We start from the raw sequence: 26,775 nt of genomic DNA on the forward strand, positions 1-26,775 counted from the left end.
ATGGCTCCGGAGACACTGACCAGCCCCCGCAGAGCAGGCAGGGGTGGGGGTGGAAGACGGCAACTTCTGGAGACTGGAGCTGCTTCCCACCCCCCAACCCCGTCCCTCTCCTTAAGCTGCCCCGCGGCCCTGCCTCCTTCCTTTCTAAATGAGAATCCTAGCTGGCCACAGGGCACACTGCCCAGTGATCAGAGCAGCCGCGTGGACACACACGTCACGTCACGCTCCGCAGCACTGGAGACCTCCTCTCTGGGCAGCTCTGCCCGACACTGTGCGTGATCACTGTGCGTGGCGCCCTGCACCTGCAGCGCTCAGCACGGCTTCTCCCTGCCACCTCCCGCCTCGGCCCCCAGCTTCCCCAGCCCTGGTAACCTCCTTCCGCTCTCTGCTTCTGTGGGGTTTGCTCCAGGTTCCACCCCATCCTCACGGCCTGCACCGGTGCCGTCAGCCCCCAACCACACACACCAGGTGCAGACTGTTCCTTGGCACTTCTCCCCAAACATAGACAACAGTTTACACGGCCTCCACCTCCGGTTTCTAAGTAACCTCAAGATGAGCTAAAGGACAAGGGCAAAAAGTGTTGTGAGGGGCTGGCGCTGTGGCACAGAGGGCTAAGCCGTTGTCTGCAGCACTGGCATTCCATATGGGTGCCGGTTCGAGTCCCAGCTGCTCCACTTCCCATCCAGTTCCTTGCGAATGCCCCTGGGAAAGCAGTGGAAGATGGCCCAAGTGCTTGGGCCCCTGCACCCACCTGGGAGACCCCGGAGGAGGCTCCTGGCTCCTGGCTCCTCTCCCTCTCCTCCTCTATCTCTGCTCTGCCCCAAGGCTGCACCTCCTGGCTACTGTCGCATCACCTGTTACAGACTGAACAGAACCTGGCTCCCCAAGGAAGGGCAGAGAGAGATTCTTCCATACAATGGTTCACTCCCCACATAGCCACACTAGCCAGGCAACCCCCCTGCACCAGGCATTCTAACTCTAAAGTCCTATGATAAGGGCTGATGGATTATGGTGGGGACCTGATCTAATCTTGGCTGTGAGAGGTGGGCGGTCTTAGGTCATGGGGGCGTGCCCTTGGAAGGCGGATCTGGTGAGAGTCGGTTACTGGGGCTGAGTTCGGTCCAGCTTCCCTCTCCCGTCCCGGCTCACCATGTGACTGCTCCTCTGCACCGGCCTCCACCAGGCGCTAACGAGGCCACCAGACCTAGAACTGCAACCTCCGAAGCAGAAGGTGAAGCAAACGTCTTCCTACCGCCGCGGCTCCTCTCGGATGAGCCGGTTAGGGAAGGGTAGAGCTGGCGTCACCCGGGCTCCTCCAGGACACCTGTGCAGCTGGAAGCAGCCACCTGCCTGCTGGCAGACCGGCCACATGCCCACGGGAGCATCCCCAGGGAAGCTGAGACCTGGGGGTCCGTCAGGTGGACCCCAACCAGTATTTGTGGAAATCACTGGGTCAGCTAAAACCTTCGCTAGAACTCACCGCTCACAAATGAAGGCACATCCTCTAGCAAACATTCCAGAAGGGAGTTTTGTTGCTGGTTTTGCTTGTACTTACGGGGCAGGCGGCTACTGCGGGGCACCGTGCCGCCTGTGGGATGCCGGCTTGCTTCACTGGCCCCCTCTCCAGATCCTGTGCCTGTTACCCCCCAGAGCCTGCAGGGGTGCAGTCTGTTGTCCTTCGTGGTCTCAGGACTGCTCCTGGAACCCCCCAGTCACTTCCAGGACGGCTGAGGCACGGCGCTGGAGCACATGGCTCCAGGAAAAGGCGACACCGAAGGCACAGGAGCCTCGAGACCCGGCCAACGGCCATCAGCCCTCGCGTCCCGGCGCCCGGGCCTCACCATCACCATCCTGACCCGCTGGCCCTCCAATGAGCGTCTCGACCCCACTTCCTCCGGTGCCCCTCAAAGGCGAGCCCTGTGGGGAACCGGAGAGCAGGACACAGAGAGGGGGGCGGGAGCCTGCTGTGTCGTCCATCCGCAGAGCAGCGGCAAAGTCCTCCAAGGTTGCCATCTGTGGGGCTGAGGACGGGAATCGGCAGGGGCCAGCCACGGGGCGCAGCCTTCCCAGGGCAGGCTCCCCAGGGGGCAGAGCCCCATACTCACATGGACCAGAACTGCGGCACCAGGCCTGGGAGAGTCGCGCGCTCGGCGGCCATCAGGGCACAGGGCCCACACAGCTACCCACGCAGCCCGTCTTCAGCAGGGGGCCTTGGGCGCCCTGTAGGCATCTCTCCCTAGGTCCTGCCACTGTGCATGCACACAGGGCAATCGACACAAGAACAGCCGGGCAGGGTGTGCTCGGGACAGGCAGGCGCACGAGCAGCTGGCAGTGACCTCTGAGGCTGAGCGGTGCATGGAGGAGCAGTGCTTTGCCCGGCATCACAGCTTGTGGGCTGACAGAAACCCGAGGCTCCACCACTCCCCCGGCCCAATATCCCGGTTACCCAATGGCAGGCTGACACCCAGCTATGCTGACTGCAGACCGCCACTCTTCGCCCACATTAGAAACCGTACCAGTTCTGCAAGGGAATGAACTCCACGAGCCACACCTGAGCTCATCTCTCACGGAGGCTGCGGACACGTGCGGGTGCCGGACAGACCCTCCCACGGTGCAGGCTCGCAAGGCAGCGGGGGAACCTAGAAGCAGGCGAGGCCGCCTGATGACGCGGTCAGGCCCTCGCGGGGCCTGTGGGGGCCTGGCGGTGACAGTGGAGGTGGGGGGAAGGACATACTCTGGTCCCAGGCTCGAGAGCTCGGGTGAGCAGGTATTGACACAGGAGGCTAAGCTGTCGCCTGTGACGCCAGATCTCACATCAGAGTGCCAGTTCAGAGTCCTGGCTGTGCCAGTTCCAACCCAGCTCCATGCCAATGTGCCTGGGGGGGAGGGGACCAGCAAGGTGGGAACCCAGCCCTGGTGGTTGTGGCCGTTTGGGGAGTGAACCAGTGGGTAGAAGATCTCTCTCTCTCTCTTTGTAACTGCCTTTCAAATAAATAAATCTTTAAAAAGGTCTATATTTTACAATTAACCAGTACCTACTGCTGCTGAGGGTGGACGGGTTCTCTGGGAGAATCTCAACATCGTAAACTCAAAGAATGCAACAGGAAGGCAGACGCTACTTGTTCTGTGTATTTGTTTATTTAACACTTAATAAACACCTACAAGGAACCCAGAATCGTATTTCATTAAAAATTCAAAGCTGTAAAATATGGCTCCAGGTGAGAGGTTGCCAACAGCAGCAGGGAAAGTCAAAATCGCTCCGTCCCCAAATTCTGCTTCGCAGCTCAGCTGAGACCAAGGGAAACCCTCGACGGGAACACGACTGCCAAGGGTCAGGTGGAGGCGGCAGGGGGGCCTGAGGCACAGGGCAGGCGCCAGAGCACGCCACGCCACGCCACACCGCGGCATCAGGCTCACCCGGCCCCCACGCCCCTGACCTCTCGTCCTCTTGCCAGTTAGAAAAAAAAATAACAACAAAAAAAAAAACACAACAACAACAAACTCATCGGGAAACATTTGTCGTCCCAGTGGCTTTCACCTGTTGCTGAGACACATCTGCAATTAGATTAGAGTCAGCAAAGGCAGACGGCCTGGTCGTCTTCTCCCTTCACTGACGGGGAGACCTCTCGGCCGGGACGCTGCCCCGGGGCCGCCCGCTCCTGCAGGGCAAGCCCCTTGTGGACAAACAGCCCCTGCCGGCTCCCAGCAGCCTCCGCACTGCTCTGCCGCTGGCTGTTCGGCCAACTCAGAACAAGTTAGAGAAACAGAACACTGTCTTCACTATTTAAAAAAGAAGAAGAAGCTAGACTACCTACCTATGTTGTCAGGTGGTTCAAACTGGAAAAGTAAAACTAAACTCTAAGCTTACAGCAGAGTCTCAAAACCCCTCCCGCAAGAAACATGAGCAGTTAATACAGAGCCACACTACTGAGCGAACACGGGGATGCTCCTACACAGAGGGAGAGTCCAGGGCACAAGGCGAAAACAACACCCAACAGTCTGACCGAGACTGAGCCAGGCTACGGAATCCACTTTAAGTTTCAGGTGTCGGACCGTATGTACATACAATAAATAGACTGTACAACGTTTTTAAGTCGTTTAATAAACTCCACAAAATAATAGCGGATGCATCGAAATATTTACAGAATTCAGATTTCAGATCTCTCATTCGAACAAAAGGGATTAAAAAATAAGATTTCTGCTATAAAGGCGGCAGGCCCTCTTCTCCTGGGATGGACTGGCAAAATAAGCAACTTCGCGAGAGAGGAACCGATTCGCGTTTAGAGGTATTTGGATTCAGCTAAGCACACACGTCCCTCTGTGAGCTGCACAGGTCGGGGAACACGCAGGATTCTGACACGGCGAGGTCTCTACTTAGGGTTCCCAGTTCACCTCTGACTTGAAGGGAGACGCTGACGGTGCTGCCCGCACAGAGCCTGGTGTCCGCACGGCGCCAGGGCCAGACCGCTGCGTGCTCTGCTTGCTCATGGCTCGCCCGGGGCCAGGAGAACCTGACGGAGCTTTCCGGCCACGCCCAGCACCGACTCCACAGGGGCCGGGCCTGCAGGTGCGTGAGTGCAGGGGCTCCAGGCGGACACAGGGGACGCCCCCGGCTCCAGCCTCCCAGGGAGGAGGCACCCTCCGCGGCCTGTGTCCCCGTGAGCTCAGAGCGCGTGCGGTCGCGTGGGCAGGCTCTGGTCTGGGCCAGTGGGGCCGGCACTCAGGAAGCTCAGTCCATCCCAGCTTGGGTTTTGTACAGCTCCTCGAAGCACCCACGACGAAAATGCAAGTGGAGTTTTTTTTTGTTTTTGTTTTCGTTTTTTTATTCAACCACTCTGTGAAAAATACCTCAGTAAATAGTAACATTTTTCCATTTGGTAATCTCCCCACTGGAATACCCACCCACCTTTTTTTTTTAAATTTTAAGTTTTTAAAAAAACTTTATACAAATAGACTGACTTTGATTTAAAGTAAACATATAAAAATTGGGGAGAATATTGCTTCAGACAATGGATGTGGAAGGATGGGATGGGCAGGGCGGGGCGCGTCTGTCACTTCCGGCCAGCGCGCTCGGCTGGAGGACGCCCGGGAGGCGGGCACGCTGCCCGCTGCGGCCCACGAGCTCTGACCGCTTTCTCAGACTGCAACGTCAGGTCAGAGCGGGGAGAAGAGGGGAAAAAAAAATAAAAAAGACTGCAAGAAAACTGGAAGGCACAAGCACCCATACGATCTAGAATGTTCTTGGGGTGAGGAACACGGAGAGAGGGAAAGCTCCGGTTCATCACTTCGGTCAAGTTAATGCTGCCACTGCTGACGAAAAACCGTACACAGGCACGGGGTACAGAGACGGGACGAGCACATCCACGTGGGAGAACGAAACTCAGAAGACAGCTTGCAAAAACGGTGCAGAGAGCAACAACCAGTACTATTTATTTGGATGTCTGTGCCATGGTGGGTACAAACTATATTCTCTGCTCTGTGGGACCAAAAACCGAACCCCAGTGAAGACCGTGCCCACGACAGCGGCGGGCGGGAAGGCGAGGAGTCCCACAGAACACACGGGTCCACACGCGTGACCACGGCACACACCTGTGTTCAATGCACATCCATCTTTGTTATCTACTGCTGCGTCTTCCACTGGACTCAACTACCGGCCGGCCAGGCCCCTACGACACGGCCTCGCCCTGGCCGCCTTCCCTGCCTCTCCGACACGCTCCCTTCTCCCTCGGTTCCTCCTCCGGGGTCAGAGTCTGTTCCCGCGGCACGGGAGGCACTGCCCACGCCGACGCCAACGCCGATGCCGATGGGGCAAGGTGTGACACGGGGTGGGGGGTGCCCACCGCACGGGTCCCGCCTCCCCGCAGGGCGAAGGCGGCCTGACGGAGCTATGAGTTAAAAAAAAAAGAAAAGGATAGGGGGGGAAAAAAAGGAAAGGAAACCAAAACCACCCCAAGTTTGTCTTTTCTCAGGCGGGAGGAGACTGCGGATGGACGCCGGCCCCGGCGGCCGCCGTTAGGAGATGATGGCCGGGGACCACCTGGGCAGGGTCAGGTTGTCCGCGCTCGCCGACCGCTTCCGCGTGCTTCTCCTCAGGTCCTTGTACTTGTCCTCGCAGAGGCGGGAGATGGCCTGCGGGTGAGAGGGATGGTTCAGCTGGGCCGGCTGCCCCGCCTCCAGGACGGTGCCTGTCCCCGGCAGTGCCGTGGAAGGTGCACGGCAGGTAGGGCTTACTGTATGCACTCAGGGGACCCGGGGTCTGCCCCTCAGGACCTAGGACAGGTGCCAGCACCGGCATCCAGGGCTGCGCTTGGTGGAGGAGCAGCGGGCTCTCAGCAGCAGGAAATCCCAGCCCCAGGGCAGACAGTGCTGGGCGGTGGGCCAGGCTGCGCCCCAGTGGGCAGGGGCACGGAGACAGCGGTGCTACCAGGCCGGGCGGAGGCGGCTGTCCCTGCCATCCCCATGCCAGCTGCCCAGGCTGTCCGTGTTTCAGAACAACACCTCCAGCACGGAGGACGAGTGTGGGAGCGCACGGGGGAACCCAGGAGAACTCTGCACCAGCGAGAACCAGACAGGGCAGCAGGCGAGCCCCGAGACGCCGAGGACTCAGGGGCACGATGACGGGGCTGCAGTTGCCCCTCTCAATGGGAAGACGGGAGTTCTAAAGGCCTCGGAGCTGCCTTTCTCCAGGGAAACGACCTTCCTTGGTTTCTTTACAAACCGTGAGCGTCTGATCGGAGACGCTTCCGCGTGGTGACGGCAGCCCTCATCACGTGGCCACAGCCACACTGACACGCCCCAAGGAGTTTCCCAGCGGCCAGCACGCGGACCTGCCTCCCACCTGAACAGCTACAGCATCCTCTACCGTTCGATTCGGCCCCGCGGGCGTGCTACCCGGGGGCTGATCTGGAGAATCCCCAGGAAGCGTGATGGCAAAGGGGCTCCCGCACGCGGGGGAGCGCGTGGGCCTCAGAAGACAGGGAGCAGCCTTGCCCGGGGAGCCCACCAAGGAGGACCTACGGGAGTGAACACAGCACGGGCTCCAGCAGCCTCAGCCTGCGGCGCGCTGGGTTGGCCGGCCGGCTTTCCCGCCCGGCTCTGGGACTGCCGGGCGCTCTGCCCTCAGCCCTGCAGGAGCAACCGGGGTCCATGGCTGCCCAGGCTGAGGGCAGGCTCACTGGGAAACCACAATCCTGCTTCACCCTTGCCTGGGGCAAGACTCTTCAGAGAGGGGACTTCCCACTCTTCCTCCTGAACACATGGAAAACAGCAGACGGGGCCAGCGTTGCCACAGCCGTGAAGCAGCTGCCTGCAGTGCCGGCATCCCACATGGGCGCCAGCTCGAGTCCGGCTGCTCCACTTCTGACCCAGCTCCCTGCTAATGCACCTGGGAAAGCAGCGGAGGATGGCCAAGCGCGTGGGTGCCTGCCCCCACGTGGGAGAGCTGGCTCACTCCCCAGATGGAAGCGCGCGCTCGCTCTCTCTCCCCCTCCGTGTAACTCTTTCAAATAAATACACTTAAAAAGAGAGAATGCTCTGGGGAGTGGACACTGCTGTTCCAACGGCTGGTGCAAGGTTACAGAGCGACGGCCGAGTGGCACGAGCTCATGCAGTGGACCTGGGCCCAGGGCTCTGCACGCCCTCTTCCCCCTGGTTTCCCCACTTCCCTTCTGGGACTGACGCGTCACTCACGCTCTGTAAAATTCCACTCGACCCTTGTGCTTTCTTCATTCTGCAACCCGCACCAAGTCCCCTCCGCTACCTTACAGACTTGGCTTTGTTCCCGCCTGTTAGCGCTGCTGGACACCACCTGCCCGTCCGGTCCTGTGCATGGGATGGACACATGGCGGGCAGCACGAGACCCTGGGCCTCTCCCAGTGTGGGGCGTGACTGCTGTCCCCCGTGCAGTGGGTGAGAGCAGATGGTGCTGGGGGACGAGACCCGGCCTCAGCACTCTTCCGGGAGAGGGGGTCTCGCCAGTGACCCTTCCCGCAGCCCCGCCTCCTTTCCTTAAGGGAAGAACTTGGAGGAGACAGGGCGGGGCTCTGCACGCGAGTCAGACCGCGGACAGCGCAGGCGCCGAGCCAGACCCCGAGTCAGACGGCGGACAGCGCAGGCGCCGAGCCGGACCCCAAGTCAGACGGGGGACAGCGCAGGCGCCGAGCCGGACCCCAAGTCAGACAGGGGACAGCGCAGGCGCCGAGCCGGACCCCAAGTCAGACAGGGGACAGCGCAGGCGCCGAGCCGGACCCCAAGTCAGACAGGGGACAGCGCAGGCACCAAGCCGGACCAGACACGGGAGCTGGCCCTGCTCCAACTGGTAATAATAATAATAATAAACCTAGCTAGAGAATGGGGCCTTTGGAAACCTGTGACTTCAAAACAGAACGCGTATTCAGTAAAACCTGGCACCAGGAAGATGCTGCGGCAGACTATACCGAAATTAACCCAGCAGCTGCCACCTGGGCGCACCCACCCCACAGAGGGAGCTGTCACGGTGACATCTCGCCCGACCGCGCCCTCACCTCCAGCTTGTGAGCCCTCTCCCGGCTCAGCGGCTCCAAGGGGAAGCTCAGGTTGTTGGCCTCGGCCAGGGAGCGCAGGTCGAAGTAATACTTGGCGTAGACGCTGGAGGGAACGTTGATGTTGAACTGCAGTAGCTCCAGGAACTGTCGCTCCAGCTCGTTCCTGCAGAGAGAGCGAGCCCGGCTCAGCGGCCACGCCCAGGCGAGCTGTGGCCTCCGGGCCCACAGCACCACGGCCTCCGGACAGACGGGGACCGGACACAGCGCTGGCTGCAGACCAGAGCACTGTGCAGCCCCCGGGGGGCTAGAGAGGCAGAGCCAGTGTCCAAAACGAAGAGGTCTGACTGGCTGGGACCCTCACAAGAAGCGCTATACCAGCAGGCCCACAGCGCGCAGGGGCAGGGCTGGGACCCTCATGGTGTCTGAGCTCAACCCAGCCCCAGCACCTTTCAAAGGGAACTCCCTGACCCTGCAGGACGCGGCAGGCACCGGCCACCCGGGGCCACCCCAGCTCTCAGCAGGCCCGGGGGTGAGTGGCCTGAGAATCTGCATCTCCAGTAAGCTCCCGGGGGCTGGTGCTACTGGGGCTGCTGGTCTCCAGCCCACACCTGGAGAACCGCAGAACCGAAGGCCAGGTCAGCAGGGAAGCTAAGTCCCGCCCAGCCTCCAAGTTCGGTGGCAGTGACAATGACTGACAGGCAGTGGGACAAATCGTAAACCTGCGGGACTTCAGGGAAGCTGTCCTTCCAATCGGGTTACTCCGTGAAGCCACCCACGGGACGCTGTGTCCTCGGGCTCTGCCTGACCACAGGGCGCCATCGTCCCCCTCGCGGGGTCCTCGCGGCAGGAGCTGCGGCACCTCGCCCTCCACGGTACCTGATACAGGGTCCCTGAGGCAGCGCGGGAGGGCGGGGGCCACTGCAGGAGTCCCCACCTCCTGGAAGTGAAGATGAACCGACAGGACGCCGGGATGCCGACCCGGCCGCTGCCCTCGCCACGCTCCAAGCTCGGCCCCGCCCCTGCCACACGCAGCCTGGCCTTTCCAGCCACGAGGGACCGAGGCTTTGCCCAGCTCCAGCTGCTGTGACGAGGCCCCAGGCACCGCGGTGGTCGGGTGGCAAGGCCGGTGACACTGGTGACCCGGCGGCCGACCAGGAAACCTGGGGCACCGCTCATGGAGGCCTCGGGGAAGTCCCTGGGGTCGCGGTGGCTTAGGCAGCCTCGTGGAGGCAGCCAGCGGCTCCACGTGTGTGCACCACGCTTCCTACCTCTAAGTTAAAGAGGGGCCAGCGCTGGGGAGTAGAGGGCTAAGCCTCTGCCTAGTGTGGCACCCACGCGGGTGCTGCTCTAAGTCTCAGCTGTTCAGCTTCCAACCCAACTCTCCGATTGTGCGCCTGAGAATGGCCCAAGCCCTTGGGCCACTGCACCCACATGGGAGACCTGGAAGAAGCTCCTGGCCCCTGGTTTTGGCCTGGCCTCAGCCATTTGGGAAGTGAACCAGCAGATGAAGGATCTCTCTCTCTCTCTCTCTTTCCCTGCTTCTATGCGTCTCTGCCTTTCAAATAAATAAATAAATCTCTAAAAAAGAAGTTTAAATCACTTTTAAATCACTTTTTATTTCCCTTTTATTTGTTTCATTATTTCTGTAAGTGACTTACGCTCCATTTAAGTGAGAGAGAGAGAGAGAGAGACTGTCCTGTGACATCGTGGGCCTCTGAGCTAAGACTCCAGTACAACAACGCGTCAGCACCGAAGGAGCCGTGCGTGGAGGGGCGGGGACAGCCGAGGACGGGGCCGGCCTGGGCACGGAGCAAGCGCAGCCCGCACCAGGAGTCCTGCCCACATGGCAGGCACACCCGCTCTGCACCGTGGACACCCGCACACGGTGGCCATCTCTCCGCCTTGCTTCAGGCTTCCTGGCTCCCGATGCTTCTGCTGAGGTTTGGGGAAAATCAGGATTTTCCAACTGATCCATTTTCAAACCAAGGGAAGATTTAGAAAATCAGGATTATTCCCGATTGCAACAATGCATCTTCCAGGGACATCTGGCAGGGATAAATTATCTGAAAACTAACGGGGCTCCAAGGAGCTGCTTGCTCCCCGCATTTGGGCAATTATAAGAAATGTATTCACGGTAACAAGAACACATTCCAGAAGTGCCTGTCACATGAGCTCAACATTACACTCAACTCCGTGCTGTGCCTTTCAGAACACTCAATCAAGCAGCATCATGCAGTAAATCACGTACAAACACAAAAATGCAGCTGCACTGTGATGTTTAAACGCTGAAGGCGCTGACTGTCCCCCCAGACAGTACGTATTAAAAACACCACTAGCCAGACGGTACCGGACGTTAAGTTTCATTTCTGCCGAATGAACTGGGGCCACGTTTTCTGACTTCTCTGTGTGGACAAGGATGTGTTATTTGTTGTTGTTTTAATAGTTCTTTTTTGTTAGATGAGATAAATGAAGCAATTTAACTTCAGTTGCTTAGAACAGGAAAAAATCCTGGCTCTGTTAATTGCCAGCCAACTGATCTGGCATTTTCATCTGTCGAAGGGGAATTTTAGCAGTAACAGTACTTCCTTGTGTGTAATGGTCAAAGACCACACACACGCGTGCGCACACACAGACACACACACACACTGTTCCTTTGAGGCCCAGAGAAATAAGAAATAAGTAAGAAATACTCGCAGCACTGGTTCTTCCCAGCTTGGTCATTTAAAGCCCCAGCGGCCGGCACTGTGCACTCTGTGTTATTTTCACCCTCTCACCTATGTTAAAGGAGAGAGTGGCGAATTGAAAAATGACTGCTTCGGTTAAAGCATCCTCCTGGACAGTCGGGGGACGGACACCCTCCGCGGCCGCTGCTTTCCCACGGGCGCCTCGGGGGTGGACACCCCCCTCTGGATCTCCTGCCCCTGTCCAGGGCTCAGCAGCCACGTCTGCTGTGCAGGTGACGAGCGTGGCTGTCACGGGGCTGCTGAGAGCAAACTCAGGTCAGCACGGCCTGCACCACGGGCAGCTGGACGGAGGCTTCCTAAGCGTTTCCTGGACACAGTAAGCAAACCTAAAGGGTTTCGCGCTGATCCTGAATTTACATGACAGTTGGGTTCTGTAGGCATTCTGGCTAACAGAACTGGGTGGACTAAGCACAAAGGGCACAAAGCAGAGAGCCCTGCCCCCATCCCGCCACACGCCTCTCCTCTCTCTCCTTCCCGACCCCTAGGCAGCTGAGCCTCCGTCTTCCTAAGCCAGCCACGGCGAGTGAGACGAGAGGGTCCCGGGCCGGCCTCAGCAGGCGTTCTCAGTCACGGCGGGCGCCCCCACCTCGCACACCCTGCCCAATAGCTCGCTGCTGCTCATCAGCCATCCGCACAGCAGCCTCTCACGCCCAACACCCAAGTGCATCTCCTCCACAGGCTGAGCCTGCTGTCCACCGCAGACGGCCACCCTGTGCCCACGGGTGCCCCGGCCACACGCACGCGTCCCCCACTGCCACCCTGTGCCCACGGACGCCCAGGCCACACTCACGCGTCCCCCACGGCCACCCTGTGCCCACGGACGCCCAGGCCACACTCATGCGTCCCCCACGGCCACCCTGTGCCCAGGGGTGCCCTGACCACACTCACATGTCCTGCACGGCCACCCTGTGCCCACGGACGCCCAGGCCACACTCACGCGTCCCACGGCCACCCTGTGCCCACGGACGCCCCGGCCACACTCACACGTCCCCCACGGCCACCCTGTGCCCACGGGCGCCCAGCCACACTCACGCGTCCTCCATGGCCACCCTGTGCCCACAGGCGCCCGGCCACACTCACGCACTCTCCACGGCCACCCTGTGCCCACGGGCACCCCGGCCACACTCACGCGTCCTCCACGGCCACCCTGTGCCCACAGGTGCCCGGCCACACTCACGCACTCTCCACGGCCACCCTGTGCCCACGGGTGCCCAGTCACACTCACATGCCCTCCACAGCCACCCTGTGCACACAGGCACCCCGGCCACACTCACGCGTCCTCCACGGCCACCCTGTGCCCACGGGCACCCCGGCCACACTCACACGTCCTCCACGGCCACCCTGTGCCCACGGGTGCCCGGCCACACTCACACGTCCTGCACGGCCACCTTGTGCCCATGGGCACCCGGCCACACTCACGCGCTCTCCACGGCCACCCTGTGCCCACGGGCGCCCAGGCCACACTCACGCGTCCTCCACGGCCACACTCACATGTCCTCCACGGTGATGTCCTTCAGGATTTGGCAGTAGTCCACGTTCCACACGGCCTGGTCGTCCCACACCTTGGAGGCCAGCAGGATGGCCCCCAGGACTATCCGCTTCCAGTTGGCCGGGCAGATATCGATCTCCGCGTACGTCAGGAGTCGCTCGAGGTACACCTGGGGAGGTGGGGCAAGGCTGCCGCTGACGCACCCCGCTGCTTCCTCCCACGCGCCAGCGCCGGGCTCTCCCTCAGCCCCGCCTCTCACAGCTTTCAGTGTGATTTACAAACGACTCTGGGAGCAGCCAGCGCTGTGCTGTCATGGGCTGAGCCTCTGCCCGCGTGCCAGCATCCCACATGGGCGCCGGTTCACGTCCTGGCTGCTCCTCTTCAGCTGGTGGCCCGGGGGACGTGGAGGATGGCCCATGTGCTTGGGCCCCTGCACCCGTGTGGGAGAACTGCAAGCAGCTCCTGGCTCCTGGCTTCAGATCAGCCAAGCTCCAGCCACTTGGGGAATGAAGCAGCAGAGGGAAGACTCTCTGTCTCTCCCTCTCTCTGTCTGTGGCTCTTCCTCTCAAATATATACATAAAATATTTTAAAAAATCTGGACGGGCATGACATCCTCTTTGGGGATAATCCACACACTGCACCCCCAGAGGAAACTCTGCCCGCGTGCCCGGGGCACAGGACAGGCCAGCACCAGCGCACAGAGAGGCGCTCACCAGGGTGACCCCAAGGAAAATGCCCGCGTCCCCAGGGCACGGGGCAGGCCAGCACCAGCGCACAGAGAGGCACTCACCAGGGTGACCCCAAGGAAACTCTGCCCGCGTCCCCGGGGCACGGGGCAGGCCAGCACCAGCGCATAGAGAGGCACTCACCAGGGTGACCCCAAGGAAACTCTGCCCGCGTCCCCGGGGCACGGGGCAGGCCAGCACCAGCGCACAGAGAGGCACTCACCAGGGTGACCCCAAGGAAACTGCCCGCGTCCCCGGGGCACAGGGCAGGCCACCACCAGCGCAGACAGGCAGGCACTCACCAGGGTGACCCCAAGGAAACTGCCCGCGTCCCCGGGGCACGGGGCAGGCCAGCACCAGCGCAGACAGGCAGGCACTCACCAGGGTGACCCCAAGGAAACTCTGCCCGCGTCCCCGGGGCACGGGGCAGGCCAGCACCAGCGCACAGACAGGCACTCACCAGGGTGACCCCAAGGAAACTGCCCGCGTCCCCGGGGCACGGGCCAGGCCAGCACCAGCGCACAGACAGGCACTCACCAGGGTGACGATGGCACACTCCGCCGTCAGCTGGGCAGCACTGAACAGCGTCCGCACGAACCGGTAGATCTGCTTCTGCTCCGGGTTGTGTCGGTCATAGTCGGGCGGCACTTCGGATTTCTGGGGTGGGGAGGAAGGGGTCCCAGGGGACCGGTCACTCAACAGCGGCAAAGGGACAAACCACCGAGAGCCTCACGTGCACGGGGGGGGGGGGGGGGGGGGTTACCGAGAGAGGGTGAAGGTTTTCATCAAAAATATCCAGGAGCATCCTCCCATCTGAGTCCCTGGAGAGGAAGACAAGGACAGTTTACTTTCTGCAGGAACACGCGGCACCGTGAGTCAAACAGAAACCAAAGCACACGGACACCGACTGCGCGGGGACACGCCGGCGCGACAGGCCGTGTGAGCAGCCGGCGAAGCGAAGGTCGAGCCACGGTTAGCTGGGTTAAGTCACAATCCAGATTTCGGACTTCAGTATGCAAATGAACCCCTTCTCAGCAGGTGACAGAATTTCTTGCACCGTCCTACAGCTGACGGACCTGTGCCACCATCACCACCCTGAACCACAGTCTGCCCGCTTTATGCCAAAACACAAGAGGGAAGGGCTTCACTCCATCATCTCTGCACCTACACAGCAGCCGGCTGGCCCCAGAACACACGTGCACAGAGCCGCTGACTGCGGGGGCCTCCACCTCCACCCGGCTCTCGCCACGCGCGGCTCTGCCATCGCCGGACTGTGTGATCTGAGTTTTGAAGCCCTCTTTGGGTCATGTCCACAGTCAATGCTACGGCCCGAGGCTTAGGGACGCCAGAGGCTGCAGGCTGTCCCTGGGTCACAGACGGTGCTACCGTTTCTGCTTTGTAGATTCACCACAGAAAGCATTAACAAGGCAGCTCATGTTTCGTCCCAACACCTGCACGGCAGGAACTGACTGGAAAGCTCTGGGCACGCACAGCTGAGCTCGCCGTGCAGGGGTGGGCAGGTGGGCCCTGAGAAGCCAGGCAGCACTCTACAGAAATACCTTAAGGCGGAGAGTGCAAGTTTGAAATAGAAACAAGGGTTCAGACCCTGACAAGTCTGGAAAAACCCAGACTCCTCTGAGAACTGGGCTGTTTTCCTTCCTCCCGCTACAGCCGTGGGTACCAGCCGCGTGGCCCCACCTGCTCAGGCTAACAGAGTGCACACCACTCTGCCCCTCCTCCTCCTCCTCTCTGGAGACTGGCAGTCTGTCCACTGACCATGTGGCTCACCAATGGTCACTCTTCCCCCTGGACTTCTCCACTCTGCTCACTCACTGTTGGCCCAGCTCATCACCACTCGTCCAGGACGGCCGCGATCAAAGGGCCGGGTGCGGTCCCAGTCCCCCAGCTAGCTAGCTGCACAAGCCTGGGCACGCTACTGAGGCTCGCTGTGTCTCCATGCTGGGATGACCTCACGGAGCCGCTTTCCAAACTCTAAGCAAAGGCACGTGTGGACCTGGCCGCTGCACAGGAAGCGCGTGATGGAGCCGGCTCCTGTGGCCATCAGCTGTGCCTGCACCAGCCTCCAGGTCCAGGCCCATCTCCAGACGCACACGTGTCCTGCAGGCGCTGGTGCACGGCCAGTCTGAGGGCCGGGCTGGGTTCCACTCATGGAACTGCACGGTCCCTGAAGCCTTAAACGTTTAGAAAGCTGGCGCTGGTGTTCCAGAAAGAGCAAAGGACAAGCTGTACTTTCACGGCTGGCTCATTCTAGGCCAAGGTCTGGGGTCGCGAGGCTATGCCGTTCTAACTTCTTCAATCCAAGAATCACGATCACAGTGCAGAAACAGACCACGGCGCAGACCACCTTCCCCCGCGGCCCCTGCTCTCACTTCACAGACGTCCACGCTGCCCCTGCAGGCACACTGGTGGTGCCGTGTGGGCTCCGAGGGGTCCAGACCCACACCCACCAAGGGGCAGCTCTGCCCGCCCCACTCTGGTTCCCACCACTTGTGTTTATCACGCTCATACGACAACCCTGAATATCCCATCAGTCAACACAACAGGGCTGCAAGAGAGGTGGCTCTGTGCTTAGGAGTGAGGACGATGCCCTGGAGACACGCGAGAAAAGGAAGTCACTAGAGACCAATCTCGTCCATCAGGTGTGGTCAGGGTGGCCCAGTGCTGCAAACGTCTTAAAGACGTTTAAAGAGGACAACTCAGAAACGTGGCTTCTGAAAGATATCTCAGGCACTCCAATCAATGCCCCGCGCCTGAAGCAGAAGTCTTAATGAATGCATTTACATACATGTTTTATGTTGAAATAAGCATTTAAGTTTGCTATTCCCTGAGTTAACTGACCTTTTAAATTAACTGAACCACTGCCAGATACACTTCATATCAACAGTCTACACTGACACCAAATTTCAACCCACTTCAAGCTATGAACATTTCTTAAGCCCGCTGTACGTAACAAATTTTTAAGTGGATATCTTATAGAACACAGAAGGCTTCAACCAACCAGACAGAAAAGAGAGAAGAGGAAGAGTCATTGTCACGGAGAAGCCCGGCTCGACTCAGCTGGCTTCCACCACACACACACACACACACACACACACACACCTGGGAATCCCAGACAATGTGAGTAGAGGACAAACTCAACAGCGGAGGCGAGCGGGACAGCACGGGGAAAACACACGGGAAAAGCACATGGAAGGCAAATGAGGCATCTACGTACCTGTTTTTGATGTGGTAATATATTGCAAGAGCTACACTGTAAAATAAGAGGCAGGATTTCAGTGTTTCAGGATTTCACGTATTCCGAACACAAACACTTAAATCCAGGCAAAAGCCAAACAGTGTCATGTCATTCAGGCGATCGGGGAAACTTACTCTTCAAACCACAGCGCCCGGGGCGCGCCCCAGGAACCCTGCCACGCTCCTAGTGCCTTTAGGAACAAAGCACTCTGTCCCAAGTTCCGCACGGCCCTCACTTGCGCGACGCAGGTGCTGTGTAAAACCCAGGTGGTGGGACCTAGACAGTGTTTGGAGCCTGCCCCTCCCCCCGCCAGTTTCGATCAGCGCTGCCCTGTAGCCACCGCAAGCCTGAGTAGCACCCACCGCACTCCGCTCTGCCTGGGCCTGAGCAAGTCTCCTGGGGTCCACAAAGCTTACCCACTCTCTGCTCGACGGCACCGTGACGTCCACCTGTGGGACCGCTTTCACGTGCTCACCCTACATTCCAGATCTCCATTTAATCAGTGATTACAGCCTCTTCCCTGGTGTTTTTTTTTTTTTTTTAATAAGGCTTTCCTAACGGTGAATACATTGTAATTATTGTAGGCATTCTGGAAAATTCTTACGCATAAAGGAATATAATCCTTCTGCCCAAAGGTAGCATTGTTAGCTGGCGATGTAAGGACACCTATCTAGAACCTATACAATTAAACAAACAGGCTGGCATCCTCTTATCCTTACTGTGTCAGCAGTTTTCTGACCATTAAACCATCCTTCAAAACCACGACTTTAAATGGCTAATTATAATCCATTCCATGGTCACTGAGTGCCTTAACCACTTCTCTAGTGGTGAACTTTCCAGGTGTTCTCTAATATTTATGGAGCACAATTCACACCACAACGGCCGTCTTCACAAATACCCATGCCAGCTACGACCACATTCTTTCCACTGTCCATGTGGGAGTAAGTCCCTGGTGCCGTGCGCCAGGGCCCTCTGCAGACACCATGGCCACGTGCATCCTCAGTGCACCTGTCCCAGCTAACGCTGCTGACACCCACCCAGAATGTGTCACAGGAAAGTTCTCCAAAGGCACAGGCAAATGGGGGCCTTTACTCAAGCAAGCTTCTTAAAGATGTATTGGAAAGGCAGAGGGAGAGAGAGAGATCCATCTATATCCATCTGCCGGTTCACTCCCCAGACGGCCACAGCGGCCGGGCTGCGCCAGACTGAAGCTTCTTCGGGTCTCCCACGTGGGTGGCAGGGCCATAAGCGCTGGGGCCACCTTCTGCTGCCTCCCCAGACACATCAGCATGGACTGGAGCAGACGGGACTTGACCTGCTGCATCGCTGGGGGCGGCTTTACTCGCTGCGCCACCGCAGCGGTCCCGGGACATGGGCTGTCACTCAGGCTGACGGCCACGTGGTTCGTGATTTCCTCGTGAACAGCGTCCTCTAGATCCTTGCACCATCTTTACTCCATCTGAACTCTCCTGAGCTGCTCAGAGCACAGCTGGCCGGCGCTGGCAGGCCGCGGTGCTGTGGCGGTGTCCTCCTCGCCCAGAGCACCCGAGCCGAGGAGGACTCCAGCTGGGCTTGCGAAGGGGCTTCAGGATCGCAGTCAACACTTATCGCCGGGGTTTTACATTGGCATCGTCACTGTAGACATTAGCAGCGCTGGGAGTGAAGACGGTAGATGCGGCTGATCCTACGTCAGGAAGGAGCAGTGGATGCCAGGGATTCTGGTCTGCGTGAGGTCTGTGCCCTCTGGAAGGGAGAAGTTCCTGTGTTCTTTACCTCACGGTCACCTCGCTGGCTGCTTTGCTCGCCTGGTGTGAGGTCTAAAAGGAGCGATCTGGACGATGGGGCTAGTGTAATAATTACGCTCATCTTGGACTGCCCTGCTAGCCCCGGCGAGGGAGCCGGACACAGGACCGTGGGACGGACATCACTGGGCTGACGTCACAGCCCTCGCTTAGGGTTAGTGCGCCCCTCGGGAGCCTCCTCTGTAACACTGGGACGACACAGCCCCCATCACAGAGCTGCTGTGGCCACAGGAAATCAAGCAGAGGAAGCGCCACCCCAGATACAATCGTCCAGGGTGAACAGTTTGTTACTGTCCCTGCCCAGTGACAGATCTGGCTTCTCCAGCCTGGTGCAAACCTTCAAGACCCCCGGTCCCCGTCTCCCTAGCCCAAGGCAGCACTGAATGTGAACATGGCCAAGAGCCACACCCTTGGAAGCAGGAACACCAGCTAAGCACCTGCCACCCCAGCCAGCCAGGCTGCCTTCCTGGGTGCAGACAAGGGGCCGGCCATGTGTCTGTAACTTGGGCAGGCCTCGATTGACAGGGCCCTTGAACTCTAAAAATCAGCTTAGACGTGAGCTGTCTAGAACTTGGAGCAAGGAGACTTGGAGCAAGGAGACTTGGAGCGGTGAAGCCTAATGTATCAGTGACTGCTTGAATCTCAACACTGGATAAGGTCTGGATGCGGCGGCCGCAGAGAGAGCAGAGACGGCTCCGGGAGCTCCCTGCGGGTGGGTGCGGGGTGCTCCGGGGATAAGGTCTGGATGTGGCCGCAGAGAGCAGAGACGGCTCCGGGAGCTCCCTGCGGGTGGGTGCGGGGTGCTCCGGGGATAAGGTCTGGATGTGGCCGCAGAGAGCAGAGACGGCTCCGGGAGCTCCCTGCGGGTGGGTGCGGGGTGCTCCGGGGATAAGGTCTGGATGTGGCCGCAGAGAGCAGAGACGGCTCCGGGAGCTCCCTGCGGGTGGGTGCGGGGTGCTCTGGGCTGGGCAGGCGTCAGGACGCAGCACCTTCCTACTCCTCTGCTCGCCTCCCCTGTCAGGGGACCGCTTTCCTGACACCTCAGAGCCCCGGGCAGTGCACACAAGCCACGACGTCTCCATGGACATCTGGTCTTCGCAGCTGACTCCTCTGATCGGCTCCTGCGGCCTCGGCTTCCTCTTCCTCCACCCGTGAATTCAACTCACAGCTTATTCAGACGTGTCAAGGGGAGCAGGAGGCAGCTGCCCACTTGCACCAGGACCCCCAAGCCTGGCTGCCCACCGGAATCTCCGGGGGAGGGCAGTGACACCACGGGAGGGTTCAGCCGAGGTCTGTGGGGGGACGCCCACCGGCTGTGTGCTCTTAAGCTCCCTGGCGGCTCCCAGGAGCACCCAGGGCTGGCACAGGTGTTTTATGTGGACATATACGTATCTCAGGTGCACCCCGCAGACAGGCCCAGCACCAGGCTCCCAGGAGTGTGTCACACCACTGGCAATTTTAAGCCGCCTAACGGCAAGCTGCTGAGTCAGACCCACCTGACCTTGGCAACCCTGGCGAGCCTCCCTGTCCCCGACACGCAGCGTCCCTCTGCTCCTGCTAGGAGAGGCCCGGAGGCAGGGGACGTCAGTCGCTCTGGGCTAGAGCGGATGTCAGCTCAGCGCCCGGCACCGCTCCGGCCCTTCCACATCTCTGTCCCCATGACGTAATGCAGGAAACATTCCCAGAGGCACTGAGCCTCCCTTCCCGGCAGGAAGCTCCAGCCCAGGCAAGGCCACGCCGCAGCACGGGGGTAGGGTGACACTTCGTCTCCACCCAGACAGGGGACAGCAGGGAGCTGGAGCCCAGCAGGCGGGAGGGAGGCACGCCGTCCTCACGGCAACCTGACGGGCGCTGGTCACGTGGGCTCACACGCCGAGCGGGCTACAGAAGGCTTCTGAGGTAGAAATCTGAACGCTCGCTTCGCAGGATGGCTGCAGGGTGGCTCAGGAGGGGGACCGTCTTCCAAGGCACAGACGTGAACCGTCGGGCGTTCCACTGGAGAGCTCCGGGCCAGACCCCAGCACCCCAGGGTCTCCATGATGGCTGGCAAAGGCGGCAGGGAAACGCGGCCCCCTGCTTGCTCCGGCCCAGCCCCGCACAACCTCCCCAGTGAGAGAGCGCCCAGCTCCAGGCACACACACCGGGGCCCGGGCGCAGCCTCCAGTGTCTGGAAGGGCAAACGCCGGTGGGGCTGTGCCAGGTCGGCTTCAGTGTGCAGTGGGAGGGGGAGAGCATGCGCAGAACCAACAAGCCTCACAGAACCTGCGTTTAAACCTGACTTACGACTCGGGCCTTCTATGCACACAGCATTATGTAAGCATGTTTCGAGCTCCCTGCAATCTAACCACCAAAACCCCTCGCTAAGCAGAAGTCCTGGACTGTTCCCGCTGCCCCTCCCCACCCACCCCTACCCCCCAACCCCACCCCGGCTCGGCTGTTCCCGCTGCCCCTCCCCACCCACCCTCACCCCCACCCACCCTCACCCCCACCCCGGCTCGGCTGTTCCCGCTGTCCCCCCCCCACTCGGCTGTTCCCGTTGCCCCTCCCCACCCCCCGCTCAGCTGTTCCCGCTGCCCCTCCCCCCGCTCCGCTGTTCCCACTGCCCCTCCCCACCCACCCCCACCCCGGCTCGGCTGTTCCCGCTGCCCCTCCCCACCCACCCCCACCCCCACCCCCGCTGCCCCTCCCCACCCCCGGCTCGGCTGTCCGTCAGGTGAAGGGGCAGCAAAGGCGTCCGCATACCCACCATTTAATTGTATACTTGAGGTTCGGTTGACTGACTGTGCTATCGTCTAGGAAAATAGTGGAGCAGGAGCTGTACTTCCTTGCTATTTGTCCTGGAGGGTGCTGGAAGACAGGGGAACAAGACAAGCACAGTCACACAGGGCCCCACGTCCCGTCACCCCCTCTGCTGGGCACCGACCGCAGGCCCCCGCCGACAGGGAACATTCCACTCACAAGAGGGACCCCCGCACATTCGCGTGGCACCGCCCAGCCCCGAGTCTCCTACACCTGGGGGACCCTGCGACACACAGGGCGCACCGTGCACCCCAGGAGGGAGGCCCACGGCTGGCTGGCATCCTGCTCCTGTGCCCTGGGGTCAATCCAGGGGTCTGCCGTGCGCGTGGGCCCCTGGGCTACGGCTCGCCGGGGCCCGGAAAGTGCAGGCGACGCTAAGTTAGACTCTCCGGACGCTCTGGGTTTCAGCAGCTGAAGTCATAGAGAAGGAGAAGAATCTTTGCTTTGTTAGGGACAAAGCAGGTTTGAGAGGAAAACTACCTGACACTTCAGAAACTACGAGCGCTGGGTGACACTAGGTGGTGGGACTGTGCAGGCTGTTGTTTTTAAAGATTTGGTCGTTTATTTGAAAAGCGCACAGAGCGAGACAGAAATAGAGAGAGAGCTATCTGTGGTTCACTCCCCAAATGGCCACAACGGCCAAGTTTGGGCCAGGCTGAACCAGGAGCCTGTAGCTTCGTCCAGGGGGCAGGGCCCCAGGCTGCCTCCCGAGTGGATTAGCAGGGCGCTGACGGGAAGCGGAGCCCATCTGGGGTGCTGGCATCCCAAACAGCGGCTCCACCTGCTGTGTCTGTCAGGAGCCCGCCCCAAGGGCCCAGCCCCGCCTGTTCTCCACGGCCGAGTTTTGTGCTCCTGGAGAACGTTAGCACGGAGCACTCCTCCCGGAAGGGCCAGGAAGGGAGGTGGTGCTGAATTTACACGCCGAGGCCTAGCTGAGCACTAAGCAAAGGTGTGGACGCTGTCACTCACTTCCCACGCGGTGAGCGTTCCGTACCTAAACAATCAGAGGGACACACTGGGGGATCCTGGTTCCCGTTCGGGCATCCGGTTCCTGACAGCGCAGCTAGAGGGCGCTGCACCCCGCAGCCCCCGGCCCGCCTCCCTCCCCAGGCGTGGGTGGGAAGGAACCAGCCAGAGGGAGGAAACGCACACTCCCTTCCCCCTGACGCCGCCTTGTGCTGGGGGCAGGGGCGGGGGGGCAGGGGTTACACCTCGTGGGTTGTAACGTGGCAGGCCGCAGCACTCTCAGGACGCCACTCCAAGACCATCCCTGTCGGTTCTCGGCAGCTCTTATGGCAATCGCATTGCGATCAGGCAGGGCACACTGAAACGCAGAATCTAACAGCCACCAACACGGCGGCAAGCGTTTAGAAGAGCCTCAAATCCTCTCCCCACAGGCGCCCACCTCTCAGCACACGCCATCAACCCGACACCCAGACTGAGAGAGCCTTCCGAGGGTCGGAGACGCCACCTGTGCTTCCCGGGCGGTTTCCACTCTCCCTCTGACCCGGACCTCAACTGCGAAGGGAACTGCCGGGAACAAAGCTTCCTGGGCCGGGAAGCGAGGCGCGGCAGAGCAGGCGTGCACTTGCCCCCTTGTCCTCTAAGAGGTCACCCCCGGAGCTCACGGACGGCAGGGGGCGCCGTGCTGCATGCCCAGCCCCAGGAGTCAGGATTAACACAAACCAGCCACACCGAGGGGCCTGGCCCGGGGCGCGGCCCAGAACCAAGGGCTGATCTGCCAAGTTCTCAAGGCGAGGCCTCGTCAGCCTCCCGGGCCCACAGGTGTTAAGCTACGGGGATTCTTGGCTGCAGGGATCCGACACCCTGATCACCACCTGGGCGTGAAGCCATCGGGTGGACGTCAGGCCGACCGCGACGGCCGAGCGTCATTCTCTAGATCTAAACCCCAGATCTCCAAGAAGCTCAAGCGACCAGAGAAGCTCCTGGCCTGAGGCTGCTCCCCGTTCTGGGTGTGCGGAGGGAGGGAGGACCACGGTGTACCCAGCAGCCGGGCGCACCTGTGCCGCTGACAGCACAGAGAGCAGTCTGGCTCCTTGATGGCCAGAAGGGGAAGGGAGCCAGCGCCCCTCGGTGATGAGCGCAGGAGTAGGGTGAGGCGCGACCTAAGGAAGGAGGTCTGGCTCGTGCTGCTACTTGGCGAACTACAAGGAGGACGTCACTCACGAAGACCACCTGCCGGTGAGCGCCCTCCTAACAGACAAATGCACGGAGACAGAGTGGCGCAGGACGGGTAGAGAACAGGAGGCGACAGCTCCTGGGCCTGGGCTTCTTCCTGGGGAGACGAGTGTGCTAGCACAGACCCTGGGAGACGAGTGTGTGAGCACAGACCCTGGGAGATGAGTGTGTGCTCACAGACCCTGGGAGACCAGTGTGTGCTCACACAGACCCTGAGAGATGAGTGTGTGCTCACAGACCCTGGGAGACCAGTGTGTGCTCACAGACCCCGGGAGACGAGTGTGTGCTCACAGACCCCGGGAGACGAGTGTGTGCTCACACAGACCCTGGGAGACGAGTGTGTGCTCACACAGACCCTGGGAGACCAGTGTGTGCTCACACAGACCCTGGGAGACCAGTGTGTGCTCACAGACCCTGTGAGACCAGTGTGTGCTCACACAGACCCTGGGAGACCAGTGTGTGCTCACACAGACCCTGGGAGACCAGTGTGTGCTCACAGACCCTGGGAGACCAGTGTGTGCTCATGCAGACCCTGGTGAGGGGCACAGCACTCTGGGAGTGCACCAAACCCACAAAATTTTATGGCATGTAAATTAGATATCAATAAAGTTGTCTTTTAAAAAATATATATGGCAAAAGCCAAAGACCAAAGTCCAGAAACCAAAACCTCACGGGAGACTGGAAGGGGAACCAAGGGTGTCAGGGTTCTGAGTTCTGCAACGTGGTCCCAGCCACCCTGCGGACGGCCTGGATGCAGGGCCACCCCCGTGGCGACTGACCTCAGCCCCCGGGCTGTCTGCTCTAGAAGGAAGCAGGGCTCCTGGAGGAATGGCTGATGCCAAAAAGCGAAGGAGTCCCCAAAACAAACAGAATGAGGGCGTGTCACAGGGCACGGGGCCCCCGAAGTGTGTGACTGGCCAAATCCAGGACAAGGCAAGCATTCAAATGATGGAGAATGGGGGTGAGCTGTGTCTCCCCAAAACAACGGAAGCCGCAGGTGTACACGGAAGATGGATGGACGGACGAAGGCAGCCCTACCCCGCAGGAGAACGGCAACCTACAAGTGTGGGGGAGTGGGGGGCCGAGGGATGGCGACACAGATGGGCTGTGAGGAGCGTGGACAGCACACACTAACTCGGGCTGGGGAGCAGAGCAGCGCATCCACGTGGTCAGACAGCGTCTGCGGCAAAGGACCAGAGGATGGGAGTGCCCGTGCCTGCGTGTGCTTCCCCTCTCTCCCTGTAAACCTCTCACATACATAACCAAGTCAGCAGGAAAGTGTCTGCCCACTCGGTGCTCGCACGGGGGGGAATCCAGACAGCCGCTTCCTGACCATCAGAGTCAACTCCAGCGACCCAGGGCCTCGCCTGCAGGCCCTGGAAGGGCAGGAGCAGGCCCCAGCTGGTTCTGTGGCGAGCGCTCCCTGAGTCCCGTGGGTGAGCCGGGGTGGGGGTGGGGGGTCCTGTTGCAGACACAAATGGCCCCGAGTTCTGCACCAGTGTCTGTGACACGGAAGACAGAGGAAGGCGGGGACCTGCTCCAGACGGCAGGATGCCACGGCGCCCCTAGAGAATGCCAGGGCGGCCCTGGCCTGCAGCCGTGGCAGAGGGCAGGGCCCACGGAGGCCTGTGTCTGGGGTCCCATCACACCGTGAAGGCAGGCCAGCTAGCCAAAAAGAACTCTAACCAATGGAGAATCCCAATTCTGACGACACTGCTGTGGTGACAGAGAACAGCCGTGGCCTCCGGAAATACACAAGGACATGGCGGAGCCACCACCTCCCAGATGAGCCAGGAGAATTAACACAGGCTGCTGGTCAGAGGGTCACAAGAGACAGTGATGGTCACTGGTTTAAAAGCGGTGAGTCTGGGGCCGGCGCTGTAGCACAGCGGGTTAACGCCCTGGCCTGAAGCGCCGGCCTCCTGTATGGGCGCCGGTTCTAGTCCTGGCTGTTCTACTTCTGATCCAGCTCTCTGCGGTGGCCTGGAAAAGCAGTGGAAGATGGCCCAAGTCCTTGGGCCCCTGCACCCACATGGGAGACCTAGAAGAAGCTCCTGGCTCCTGGTTTTGGATCCATGCAGCTCCAGCTGTTGCAGCCATCTGAGGAGTGAACCAGTGGATGGAAGACCTCTCTCTCTGTCTCTACCTCTCTCTGTAACTCTGTCTTTCAAACAAATAAAATAAATCTTAAAAAAAAAAAAAAGCGGTGAGTCTGAGTAAGGAGTAGGTCAGAGTTTTCTGTATTAGTACAACTGCTTTGACAAGTTGAAAGCTTTTCAAAACAAAAAAGCCATGCACACCATGCACACAGACGCTGCCCTGGGAGCCTGGCGCACGGCTCAGCGGGAGAATCTGCTGCTTATGTGTGCATGTGTGTATTTTCCATTTGAAAGGCACAGAGACAGAGAGAGCCACATGGACAAGGACCGATTTCCCACCCTCTGGTTTATTCCCCAAATGCCAGCGACAGCCAGGGGGCTGGCCCAGGCTGAAGCTGGAGCCAGAACTCAAGGTGGGTCTCCCACATGGGTGGCAGGGACCCAAACGCTTGAGCCACCATCTGTGCCTGCCAGGGTGGCATCAGCAGACGCTGGATGGGGAACAAAGCTGGGACCCAAGCCCAGGCACTGGGACACGGGACAGGCATCCCACGTGCCCTCCTAACGGCTGCACCGATGCCCGGCCTCAGGCTGCCTCTTCAAAGGCCTTCCTGAGAAAAGTGCTTACTTCAAACACAAGTCTGTTCCTTGTCAGACTTCACGGCTCCCTCGGTCTACAGCCCCGAGCGAGAGGGAAAAGCTGCAAACCGAGCAACGAAGAAGAGAAAACTAAGAGTGCGCGGTGCAGGGGATGCAGCGCCACACGGCCCTGGGCAGCCAGAGTCAGTGGCACCCGAGCACCGTGAGAAGCGGCAGCAGGGCCAGGGATCTGCGCCGGCCTGTTCAGGGACGACACCCAGAAAGCGTGTGAGGTCGGGCTCCCAGCACAGCAGCCCTCAGAGCGACCCCTCCCGTGGGAGTCGTACCCAGGACCCCCCTCAAAGGCACCAGCGAAGTGGCTCCACCTGTCAGCTGGCCTACGTTGGCATAAACCATTCCACCCTCCCGGGGCCACTCCTGCAGAGGGAGAGGGCAGAGGGAAGGGAGGGAGGCCACAGCCGGTGAGAAAGGGAGAGTCCTCCTCGGAGCTGCCCACTGCACCAGCACGGCTGTGTAGGGGGCATCAGCAGGTCTGGCCA

General features: G+C 60.2%; 1 protein-coding gene and 1 long non-coding RNA gene across 7 annotated transcripts in view; one reads left to right on the top strand and one right to left on the bottom strand.

Annotated features, from left to right (window-relative positions):
* Positions 1 to 5,404: 5,404 nt before the first annotated feature.
* The window catches only part of CCNY (cyclin Y), a 138,672-nt gene continuing 117,301 nt past the window's right edge, over positions 5,405 to 26,775 (bottom strand). For all 6 annotated transcript variants that reach the window (XM_008274717.4, XM_051833483.2, XM_017350698.2 and 3 more), the window contains 7 exons: positions 21,286 to 21,386; positions 16,717 to 16,752; positions 14,245 to 14,302; positions 14,019 to 14,138; positions 12,758 to 12,924; positions 8,523 to 8,685; positions 5,405 to 6,129 (listed from right to left, as the gene is read on the bottom strand). In XM_008274717.4, coding sequence (XP_008272939.1) covers positions 6,013 to 6,129; positions 8,523 to 8,685; positions 12,758 to 12,924; positions 14,019 to 14,138; positions 14,245 to 14,302; positions 16,717 to 16,752; positions 21,286 to 21,386 — 762 coding nt within the window. In that variant the 3' untranslated portion in view covers positions 5,405 to 6,012. The remainder of the gene's footprint in view (positions 6,130 to 8,522; positions 8,686 to 12,757; positions 12,925 to 14,018; positions 14,139 to 14,244; positions 14,303 to 16,716; positions 16,753 to 21,285; positions 21,387 to 26,775) is intronic.
* LOC108178936 (uncharacterized) lies at positions 20,113 to 26,523 on the top strand. Its single transcript, XR_007914475.2, has 2 exons — positions 20,113 to 20,438; positions 22,736 to 26,523. It is a non-coding gene; the product is annotated as an uncharacterized lncRNA (long non-coding RNA).

The sequence above is a fragment of the Oryctolagus cuniculus genome, chromosome 13 (assembly GCF_964237555.1).
Source record: "Oryctolagus cuniculus chromosome 13, mOryCun1.1, whole genome shotgun sequence".
Lineage (NCBI taxonomy): Eukaryota > Metazoa > Chordata > Mammalia > Lagomorpha > Leporidae > Oryctolagus > Oryctolagus cuniculus.